The 12,235-nt window shown below is 38.4% G+C and overlaps 1 protein-coding gene across 1 annotated transcript in view; it reads left to right on the forward strand.

Annotated features, from left to right (window-relative positions):
- The window catches only part of ITGA8 (integrin subunit alpha 8), a 185,470-nt gene that overhangs the window by 124,465 nt on the left and 48,770 nt on the right, over positions 1-12,235 (forward strand). Inside the window, exons 22-23 of the mRNA XM_032880917.1 lie at positions 1,198-1,277; positions 6,544-6,624. Of these exons, the coding sequence (XP_032736808.1) occupies positions 1,198-1,277; positions 6,544-6,624 (161 nt within the window). The remainder of the gene's footprint in view (positions 1-1,197; positions 1,278-6,543; positions 6,625-12,235) is intronic.

Consider the following 12,235-nt stretch of genomic DNA (forward strand, 5'->3'; position numbering starts at 1 on the left):
TCCTGGCTTGTAGCACAATCTGTAAGGGCTAGTGAAATAATGATGATTTATGATAAAAAAGAATGTCTGTTATTTTTTTTATTTTTTTATAAACATATAATGTATTATTAGCCCCAGGGGTATAGGTCTGTGAATCGCCAGGTTTATACATGAAGGTCTCTTATTAGTTCATATTATTACTGGTTTGTATTAACATGAGTTTTTAATCACTGATTTGACTTTTACAGCATAGTGGTCAAGAGTACAGGTCCTGGAGTCAGTTCGTAGGAATTTCAATTCCAATTCTACAATTCATTTACTGTGCACCTGGAGGAAGGCACTTGAACACCCTAATCCGCAAATTACTGTAAAATGTAAATGTAAATGTATAATGTATAGTAAAATGTCAGGAATCGCAATACCTACCTGTGGGGTGGTTGTCATGATTATGTAAGAAAAGGCATGTAAGGCTTAGCACAGTACGTGGGAGAGTAAGTCATATAATTACCTAGCTCTTATTTTTACTTCCTTATTTAAATTATCGTTGGATGTTTCCCATTTTAAAACTTTCCCAAAGTATTAAAAATGTGTCCTCAAGTTAAGAAAATAGTAAGAGCAGTTTCAAAACTTTAGAAAATAAAGGTGGAAAAAACAATTCCTGCACTCATAACCTTAACATAACCATAGAATGTTATCCTGGTATATTTTCTTACCATACATCCTCACTCCTATACAGTAATTTTTCCATCGATAAACTTTTAAAACACTAGGTAAAACACGTTACACATAAAACTGTGTAACCTGTTTCTTTATGGGTCATCATTACATTAGAAGCATTTTCCACATATTTGCATAGGCTTTGCAGGCATAATTTCAATGACCACCTAAATGTGCATGAAACATGAGCACTAGAGCTTTCTAAATCAAGCATCGCTCGTATATTTAGGTTGCTTTTAATTTAGCACATAGGAAGGCGGCCAGAGAAGAGTCTGTACAGGGCTAAATGAAGGGAAGGAAAAAAACATATAGGGACTTGAATTGTCTGGGTCCCGCAGTCTTGGCTGCATGACTTCCTCTCAACAATCCAGGTGGAAGCAGAAAAAAGGACAGTAATCTCAGGTGGGGATTTGCAGGGATGACTTAAAAAAGATTTTTACACTGTGTAGGAAGTCCCTCCCTGTCATAAACTTAGTGTCTTCTGATTTTTTTTTCTTCTAGTATTCTCTGGGCCTCCGATTTGCCGTTCCACGTCTTGAGAAAACAAACATGAGCATTAACTTCGATCTCCAAATCAGAAGGTTAGATCTTTAAGTGCCTAAAATTATGGTTAGCATTCAAGAGATCCACAGTGAAATGAACGACAACTTTTTAAGCTCCTTAACCTTAAAAGTTCTCCTGAAATTAGAACCCAGACTTTTGCAGATCATTTTTCCTTTTGTTTCTGTTATTTCAGTTTTGTTACCTATTTTTTTTAATTTATTCATTCATTATTGATTTTTTTTAAAGAAAAGAGATTCATCTATAAGCCAAGTTATTTCGGTAAAATTTTGTCCTGGGTACCCTCCCACCCCCATTTACCTCCATTTTTCCTCAGTCTGATTTGCTTTCCTTCTCCCACCCTTACCAGCACCCCTTCTACATACCTACCATGCTCTCACCTGGGGATCAGCTAATCCCTGAGGATAAAATTTTTGCAAAAAGCATAGGTTATACATTTGCAATCTTAAATCTAACTCTTCAAGAGTTAATGAGTCTCTGATAGTTTCATTGTGAGCACCTTCACAGGAAGCAGGTGTAATCATATATTCATTCAGAGCCTTCCTTCCGGGGCTTCTCTGGAAACTCCAAGTCAAAGCATGTAAATAGCTACGTCTTCTCCCTAAGACTGACCTTTTTCAGATATTCAAGAGCAACTGCTTTTTCACTGTCTATTCTGTTTGCTCCTTCATGGCTGAAAATAATATTCAATGAGCAGCAAGACTTGTAGGGAGCAGTGTGCGTGAAAGCCCACTGTGGACTTCAACCCATTAGCCAGGAACGGGATCAATTTAATGACTCCAGGCCAGTATTAAAAGAAAAGGAGATTGAATGAAATGTAATATATCAAAGTCCTGTTCATGAAATAATCCAATTAGATAAATGGAAATATGTATAGTAAGACACCCTGTGAAATGTATATATTTCTTTCGTGGTTTGCAATTTTAAGTGTTTGAACAACATTGATATAAACAGCATATGCTCAGCATGGTGAACCCTTATTCTAACTAGAACACAACTCTGAAGTCAGTCTCTACAATTTGGTTCTCAAATACTAGTGTGCACTGTGGCTCAATCTCACCTCCTGTCCTCTAAGAAGTGATTGAAGAGTGTTGACTTTGTGTAAAGGATTACTTTTTAATAGCTACCTTGAAGGTTTAGACTTTTTAAAAAGTATGTAAACTCTCTAAGAATATAGCAGATTCTTCAAATCTACAACCTGGGTGGTGCAGTTAGTTAAGTAACTGACTCTTGGTTTTGGCTCAGTTCATGATCTCAGGGTCCTGAGATAGCTCCGCATTGGGCTCCATGCTGAGCATGGAGTCAGCTTGTGATTCTCTCTCCTTCTCCCTTTGCTACTCCCACTCATGCTCTCTCTCTCAAATAAATAAATCTTCTTAAAAGTTTTTTAAAAATCTACAACCAATATCACAAACCAAGTCCCCTAATTTTTATGATAGATTCTAAGAAGGAAGGTTTTCTAACTTACCTTAGGTCTTTTCTGACCTTAATTGGGTATTTTTTTAACTGAACTTAATATTTTCTGCTATAGATTTTTAAAAATTTTACCCATATTAGTGATATGTGATAGTGACTGGTAATACAGAAGAATTAATTCTGTAATAGCATTTTACAAAAGTTTATTAAATCACTTCTGTGTATCGATATAAATGTATATTTTCCAAAAGTTTCAGGTAGTCCTAAATATTTTCATTTGGAAAATATCTGTACATTTTCAGAAATAAAAAGAAAAAAGTAACGGCACTTCATAGTGAGGACCACCACCACTACAGGCGGGAACCTGAAGTTTCTTTTCCTCGCCATCACTGTCTGTTACATTGGTCCTGCAATGGCATGAAGATAATCTATCATGAAATATAAGGCCCTTATTTAGGAAGAAAATGTGGTGCGAAGATGCAAAGCAAATTCCTTGACACATCCTTCTTACTTTTGATTACACTTATAGGTAGTAGAATGAACGCAACTAGTAATTTGCTGAAGGAGCGAAGGACACCAAAAGATGTTCTAAATGTCTTCCCCAAATCCATCCTGGGATCATCATTCAAATAGTGAATTCAGCAATGAAGTGCTAAATTTGATGGAAAATAGAAATGGTCACATTTTAACATCCCCCTGCATCTAAAAGAATGAGCTATGATTATATTCCATCCTTACATGCTATAGAAACTCATGACTATTTTAACATTATCCTGAAAAAAAAATGCAGAAATGAAGAACCAGAGTGGCTATAGGCATATATAAAGTATCAAATTCCCAAAACAGACATTTCATCACTAGAAGTCCAATGCGCTATCCATTGCGCCACAGAGCCACCTCCAAAACAGACATTTCAGAGGTAAAAATGTTTGAGGATACCTAACACAGAGGTGAGCGTTTATCTACATGCTTTGTTGGCCGACTCCAAAGACATAAATAAGGATTTAATGGATGATCTGCTTTCAATTTAAATGTGTTAAAACCAAAAATAAATTAAACCAAATGCTCTGAAGTCTAAATTCTCAAGCTTTTGACCACATTGACCACTGTTACCCACATTTAATACACTTTTCCACAAACAGAACCCAAAAGAGAAACGGGGCTTTATATATTAATAAACGTAAAATAGTTTATGTTACCAAATGTTTGCATTAAATGGTCTCTTCACACTGTGACTCTGTGTGACATGTAAACACTCCCCTCCCTGAGTGCAGCGGGTCTCAGATCGTAATTCCCACATACAAATAGGTCTTCGTGATGTCATTGACATTGCTTCCTTGGCAGTGGTGAAATGAACATTGTATTGTATTTGCTGACGTTCCAAAGGCCACAGAAAGCACAGAAGGAATGTTAGAAAACAGGAAAATGTTAGAAAATAGGAAACAGTAAGGAAAAAGAAAATAGCATCGGAACAATAAGTAAAAAACATGTTTATCCCTGGTACACGACATAGGGTGTAGCCATGGAGAGGAAATCCATCATTCCTGCTTAGAGCTAGCACCGACAGCATAAATAGCTCAGCGTCCAGGGTGGTGATGGATTGCTTGTTTGAAGGCAGCAGTGGTATTAGCAAGGGAGGTTTCCTTCCAGGAAAGAGGTCAAGGAAGCATCTAAGTTGTATATCAAGCCTGGTGCCTTTCTCACCGGGAGATGTTGTTGATACCCCCTGGTTGACTGCAGCACCAAGTGTCACGACAAGGCTGTGTGACAGGATGATTATGATTAGCCAACCAGATCTAGTCTCCATGTCTGCCGTTGCTCTCATTAACCTCTGCCAGCTTTGATGAGACTTCTGTCTGGAGACGATTTCCGTGCCTCACACCTATTTACATTTTCAGGGTGTTGTGTGTAGAGACAGTTGTGTCCTTTCAACCACATGGAAACAAAATGCAATGGCATTATGGGACAGCTTAAAAGAAACTTTTTTCCCTTGATTTTTATATCCGCTGCTGCAAAGCAGTGAGAACTAGAAAATTGAACCAAGTCTGGGTAACACGTGGAATGATGAGACTCAAATTTCTAAACTAGAGTTTCCCGCCATGCATTTGGAACTAACTACACAATGTGCGACAAGGAGAATTACTTAATGACTTCTTGCTGGTTAGCAAGACAGTAAAAATAAATAAATAAAAATTTAAAAACCTCTTTAGTTGACTGATTTTCCCCAGATACGATAATAATAAAGTGGCCTGGAAACTGGGGTTCAAACTTTGGTGAACAAGTCTCCCTAGGCTCATCACAAGGTTAGCCGTGATGCCCCATGACAGGAAATGAGCCTGACATTGGCCTGTTTTTATCTTTTATGTGTGTTTGCAGTTTAAGTGCCCTTATCAGTATATACAATCAGACAAGACTTTTCAAAAGCATTGTGGGAACGATCCTGTCTCCTCCTCTGAAAGCCGACTCTTATCATCTCCCCTCCAGCCCCCACATTTGGAAAGCTTCAAAAGCTAGTCAGAACATACCCCATTACCACCACTGCAATGTGAAAGCTTATCCATTGAAACTGCGTGAAAAGTCAATGATGAAAAGAGGAGGCTTTCTCTTCTTAATGAGATCTGGATATAAACATGACCTGTCCATGGTGGTGTGGCCACATCTGTTTGCTGAAGGCTGCACTATCTTTGGGATATGAGGGTGACTCTAGGGAAAGCACAATGGGGTTCTAAAGGCAAATGGCATCTGCATTCAAAGCTCAGCTACTGGTCCAGCCTCTTGTGAGACCAAGTTTCATTTTCTTGACAACACTGGATGCTTAACAAGCATTTTTTAAAGATTAAATTTCATATGTAAGCGTACCTGGGTGGTTTGGTCAGTTAAACTTCCGACTCTTGGTTCTGGCTCAGGTCGTGACCTCAGGGTCATGAGATGGAGCCCTGCCTCAAGCTCTGCACTCAGCATGGAATCAACTTGAGTTTCTCTCTCCCTCTGCTCTTCAATCCTCCCATGCTCTCTTTCTCTAAAATAAATAAATAATTCTTTTTAAAAAATTAAGTTTCATAGTAATTATATTTGTTTGAGAGAAAAAAAAGATTTAAAAATAATTTTGTCACTTCAAAGAAACATTATTAAAAACGTACCTTTTATTTTGAGATTCTTGATGCACTAGACAATATCTATGTCATCTCCTAATTGTCTTGGCATGAGCTGCCAAAATTCCTGGGGTCTTACTTCTTCCTGCCATTGGCTCTGCTTCTAATTCCCTCCCTCCCCCCCACCTTAGCCAGCGAACGTGCAGTGAATATACACTTATTTTAATATTACTTCAGAAATAAACCATAAGGAAGATAAATTTGCTGCCAAAACAATGTATGGTATGATGCATTCCAGAACCAAACGCAAACGCTTTTTCCATTCTGTGCTGCTCTTGGATTATTCGTGCTAGTTCTCTTCTTTATTAGCATGGAGAATCAGGAGTTGACTGTGCCTTACTTTCGCATTTAATGGGCGATGAACGTGATGCACAGAGAAGTTAAGGAATGTGTCCAAGGCAGAAACTGTAAAATGAGCTCAGCTCACTGCTTTTTGGTTTAGCCACTGAAACAAAAAGCGTTAGCTTTTCTAGATGTCTGTTGTGTTTTCAGATAAGATGTCTCCTTGTGGAAAGTTATTATATTACTCTTACTCATAGAGAATCTTTGCATTTCCATTTTCAAATGGCGATGATTTTATAGAATGGATACGCCATTGTTTTCTGAATGATTGTATTAGTAATGTTTGTTCTTTTGATCTACAGAATGTTTTTTATGATTGCATATTAAAATATGTTTGAAAAAAATATATTTAAATCATATTGTCACTGTGTTTTAGTTCCAATAAGGACAACCCAGACAGCAATTTTGTGAGCCTGCAAATCAACATCACTGCTGTAGCTCAAGTAGAAATAAGAGGGTAAGTAACAATCAAGATATTGTAGTAAGTATACTGTAGTAACAGGTTTAATTATGAAAAAACACTAGTAAAAACGATATGGAATTTTCCTAATGCATTAGCAATCACAATTCACTTTGGTTATAAATTTTCATTCTTTTCTACCTATCATTAGACTTCCACTGAAAACTACAGTAAACCCTATCTGGTAATTAACTCAAAGGATATCAAAACGAGAGATCACTTTATTCCCCAAACTGACAGTTCAATAATCAGACTAGGAAGTCAGATAAATTTGACAAACTTGTGATTGCATGAAAGTCTCACTTATCCAGTAATTATTTTGGCATAATGAAAATTCAGCCTCACCGTACCACATCTTGAGTTGAACAAATGACTAACTCTTAGATGTGAAGGTTGATGGGATCTACATTTTATGTATTTTTCTTTCTGTCCTATTCTTTGAAGAAGGTACCAATATGCAGTCAGTTGAGAGACAGGAGGACAATGGTCAAGGAAAAGGCTTAGAATGACTACCATCTTGGGAAATCCATGCCTGGAGGAAGAAAAAAAAATTAGAAATGTACTGTACATAGTTATCTTAGGCAAGTGTGGACTCCACTGATTTTATTGTAATTCTTAATTCTTCAGGACAAGGACTTGGCTAAAAACAGCAACTGGTATTCTGGGCATTGTCATTGGGCTCCAGCAACCCCAGCTCCCTTTCCTTTTCCATAATTTTGAGTGGTTCCCACTCCTCTATAATGGCAACTAGAGCCACTGCAGTCAGAGCCATGGTCTCCATGCATTCGCTCACTGCTGCCCCCTGATGCTCTCAATGGGGGAAGCCCTTCCTAAAGTCCTGGGACCAGTGAGGCTCCACCTAGTGGATTAGAGAAGAATAATAATACCTCGCACGTATTTATCCTTCCATTTGCTACCCCAGCCCATTAGCACATCTTAATATGTACCAGTATCCTCACTGCACAGGTGAGGAAATTTTGGCACAAGGGGCTGAAGGCTACAAGCTAGGAAGTGGGGAGCTAGAATGCAAGTCAGGCAGCCTGTCTCCAGGTGCATCTTTATAAATTATTATGCTATGTAGCTTATAAGAGAATTCTTTGAACCTTATTTACACAAAATCTTGTTTTGTTTATGCTTCTGTGATTTTTTTTCATTCAAATGAACATTTTTGACATTCACCCACTTTAGGGCATGTGCCTATAGTCCATTCATTCTAATTGCAGAAGTTTCATATGGTAAAGCTACACCATACTTACTAATCCATTCTACTCCTAATGAACATGTTGGAATTTTCTTTTTCCTTTTTTACAAAATTCCTTGTACATATCTTCAGGTACACATGTGGAAGAATGTCAGAAGGTACCTGCTTAGAGGTAGAATTTCAGGATCAGACAGTGTAAACTTTCTAACTTTATTAAATAGTGCCAAACTATATTTCAAAATAATTATACCTACTTCTTGTTCCACAAGACATGGAGGAAAGTCTTCACTGTTACACATTATTAACTAACTCACAAAACGGTTAAATTTTTCATTTTGAGCCAATCTGATGGATAAGAAATACTGTCTGGGACGCCTAGGTGGCTCAGTTGGCTGGGCCGCTGCCTTCAGCTCGGGTCATGGTCCCTGGTCCTAGGATAGAGTCCCGTGTCGGGCTCCTTGCTTGGCAGGGAGCCTGCTTCTCTCACTGCCTCTGCCTGCCTCTCTGCCTGCTTGTGTGTACTCTCTCTCTCTCTGGCAAATAAACAAAATCTTTTTTTAAAAAAGAGAGAAATTCTATCTAACTGAAGGTTCAATTTGCTGTTCCCTGATTCCTAAACAAGACTGCGTAGGTTTTTCATGTGTTTCTTGTCTCTATTTTTCCCAAATTGTATAATTTCTGCTCATTTCTTAGGACATATTTCTAAGAAGAGACTTAATTTTTTCATATTAATTCATAGGAAGGAACTCTTCCCTATTTTAGAGTTGAGACACTAATCCTTTAACAAGTACACATGTTGCAAGTACCTTTTCATGGTCTGTGGGGTTTGGTGTGTGTGTGTGTGTGTGTGTGTGTGTGTGTGTGTGCATGTCTTAAGTCAGGTTTATTGAAGAATAAATTATACATAGTAAAATTCTTTCTTTAGACGTTCGGTTTGAAGGACTAAGACACCACAAGGATGTTCAATGTAAAACAGTTCTGTCACCCCATGTAGCTTCTCATGCACATTTGTAGGTAACCCAGTATCCTTCCCCAGGCTCTGTCAACCTTGATCTATCTTCTGTCACTATATTCTCAGAAAAATCATATAAATACACCCATACAGAATATAGGCTTTTGAGTCTGGCTTCTTTCACTTGCATTTGAATGCATTTGAAAAAACACCCATGTTCTTCCATGTATCAGTGGTCTGTTTCTTTTTATTGCTGAGAAGTATTCCACTCTATGGAAGGCCCCCAAATCATTCATCCATTCACAGGTTGGTGAACCCTTGGGCTGTTTCCAGTTTGGGGCTCTTAATAATAAGCCTGCTATCAGCATTCACATAAGGTCTTTGTTGGGATATTTATTTTCACAAATGGAGTTGAGTTGTATGGTAAGGGTATGTTTAACTTTATAAGAAATCGCCAAACCCTGTTTCAAAGTGGCTGTGCCATTTCCATTTTGCATTCTCACCAGCAGAGTGTGAGTTCAGATGTGCCATGCACTTGCCCACCTGGGCTTCAGGTTGTTTTTTTTTTAGTTTTTAGCCATTTAATTAACATTTTCCTTTTTTTTTTTTTAGATTTATTTATTTATTCATTTATTTATTTGAGAGAGAGAGAAAGAGCCACTAAGGGAGAGGGAGAAGCAGATTCCCTGCTAACCAGGGGGCCCGCCAATGAGGCTCCAACCCAGGACCCTGGGATCATGAGTTGAGCCGAAGACAGATGCTTTATGATTGAGCCATCTAGGAGCCCCTGGCTTACTATTTTCTAAATAGTGATGTTCAAAAAGCATAAGTTTTTAATTTGTATGAAATCCAACTTTTAAATATTTTATAGTTTGTCCTCTCTCTCTTCCTAAAGTAAATAAATAAATTTTTAAAAATAAACAAATAAATATTTTATAGTTTGTACTCTTTTTATCCCTTGTAGGAAAAGGTCTTCACTTTGCCCAGAGTCACAAGATTTTTTTTCCCATGTTTTCTCCTACAAGTTTTGCAGTTTTACATTTTGGTCTATGATTATGTTAATATTTGCATCTGGTGTGAGGTAAGATCCAAGGTTCACTGTTGCATAAGAATATCAGGTTGCTGCTATGCTATTGACTGAAAGACCATCCTTTCTCCACCGACTTACTTGACACCTCTAGCCATCTGTGAGGCTCTGCTTCAAGACCTTCCATTCTGTTCCATTGATCTGCATGTACAGTAAGTCTTGAAAGGCAAGCAGTATGCTGAGATCTTGGTAACCTTGCTTACAAATTCTAGTAGCTTTATTGGTTGTTGATTTCCTAAATTTTCTATAGCATTGCCGTGGCATCTATGAATAAAAAGTTTGATTTTTCCCTGACTAATCCAATCTGTACGTGCAAAAGTTTAGCCAACCACAGAGTTAGAGGGAATAGTACCCACAAGAGATTACCCTTACTTCTGATACCAATTGCAGATTTGTGTGCTTCCCAAAACTGCCCCCAGCTTTGATAATTCACGTAGAAGGACTCACAGAGCTCCCTGAAAGCTATTATACCCATCAGTATAATAAAAATTAAAATTATCCAAGGGAAGAATTGCATAGTCAGAGCCTGAGGCAGAGCCAAGCACAAGACTTCTGTTCTTATCCGGGTGATGTTTCTTTCCTTGTAAGGATGTGTAACAGGATGCATGGAGTATCCCCAGCTGAGGAAACTCCCCAAGGCTCAATGTTCACAGTTTTTATTAGGGATCCTCTACATAGACATGATCAATTGAATAACTGACTAACCACTTAATTGATCTGTCTCCAGGTTGTCTAATACGATGTGATGAGGCTCCCACCCTGACTCACACTGTTGGTCTTCCTGATGTGGGCGACCCCCACGATAACTCATATGGTTAGAATATTCAGTGTGACCCCAAGCCCCCAGAAAAACAAAGATACATCTTTCAGGCATAAAATTTCTAGAGCTTAGACTTCACCTTCCAGAAGCTGAGGGCAAAGGCTATACCACTTTTGGGGAAAAGTTAAGTTGTTTACTACATGATTAAACTTTTTCTTTCTTTTCTTTTTTTATTTTCTTTTTCGTGTGTGTGTGTGTGCGTGTGTGTGTGTGTGTGTTGTGGGGTTTCTTTTTGGTTTGTTTGTTTGTTTGTTTTTAGATTTATGTATTTATTTGTTTGACAGACAGAGATCACAAGTAGGCAGAGAGGCAGGCAAAAAGAGAGGAGGAAGCAGGCTCCCCGCTGAGCAGAAAGCCCAATGAGGGGCTCAATCCCAGAACCGTGGGATCATGACCTGAGCCAAGGCAGAGGCTTTAACCCACTGAGCCCCCCCAGGCGCCCCTATTTTCTTTTTCTTCTCTTACTGCACAGATGGGGACTGTCAGGGCAAGAGTGAGTAGACTTGGTGCAAGAAGACATTTTTGCCTTGTATTTATTTATTTTTTTAAATTGTTTTTATTAACATATAATGTATTATTTGCCCCAGGGGTCCAGGTCTGTGAATCATCAGGCTTACACATTTCACAGCACTCACCATACATAGCACATGCCATTCCCAATGTTTTGTCTTGTATTTAGATCCTATCTTGGTCTTATGGAGGAAACATTCGGTTTGTCTTTCAAGGAATTTATCTGCTTCATCCCAGTTGTTACATGTATGGCATAAAGTTGCTCATGATAGTCTTTCATTTTCCTTTTAATGTATGTGGGACCTCATCATTCCCTGCTCTGTGATTTTTATCTTTTACTCCCTTCTATGTTTCCCTTGATCGCTCTGGCTAGAGTTCAGTGAACTTTTCAAAGAACCAGTTTTTTTATTTCATTGACTTTTCTTTTTTTCTCTTTATCTTTTTCATATTTACTTATTTATTTATTTGGGGAGAGAGAGAAAAAAAAAAAGAGAGCACAGGGTGGGGGTAGGGGCAGAGGGAGCGAGAGAATTTCCAGCAGATTCCCTACTGAGCACGGTGCCATCCTGGGGCTTGATCTCATTACCTGAGTTGAAATCAAGAGCCACCCTCGGGGTACCTGGGAGGCTCAGTCAGTTAGGCGACTGCCTTCAGCTCAGGTCATGATCCCAGGGTCCTGGGATCAAGTCTGACATCAGGCTCCCTGCTCAGGGAAGAGCCTGCTTCTCCCTCTCCCTCTGCCTGCTGTTCTGCCTACTTGTGCTCTTTCTGTTAAATAAATAAATAACTTTCTTTAAAAAAAAAAAAAAGAGTTAGACGCTCAACTGACCAGAGCCACTCAGGTGCCTCTTTTTTCTTTTTATTTGCTTTGTTTTCTGTTCCATTAGCTCCTGCTTTATGTTATTATTATTTCCTTCCTTCTGTTCACTTTGGGTTGGATTTTCCCTGTTTCTCCTTCCTCTAGGTAGAAATTAGATCATTGATTGGAGACCTCTCTTCTTTTCTTACATAAGCATTTAGTGCTATAAATTTCCCTCT

Source organism: Lontra canadensis, unplaced genomic scaffold (assembly GCF_010015895.1).
Source record: "Lontra canadensis isolate GAN:19392208 unplaced genomic scaffold, GSC_riverotter_1.0 scaffold72, whole genome shotgun sequence".
In the NCBI taxonomy this organism is placed as follows: domain Eukaryota; kingdom Metazoa; phylum Chordata; class Mammalia; order Carnivora; family Mustelidae; genus Lontra; species Lontra canadensis.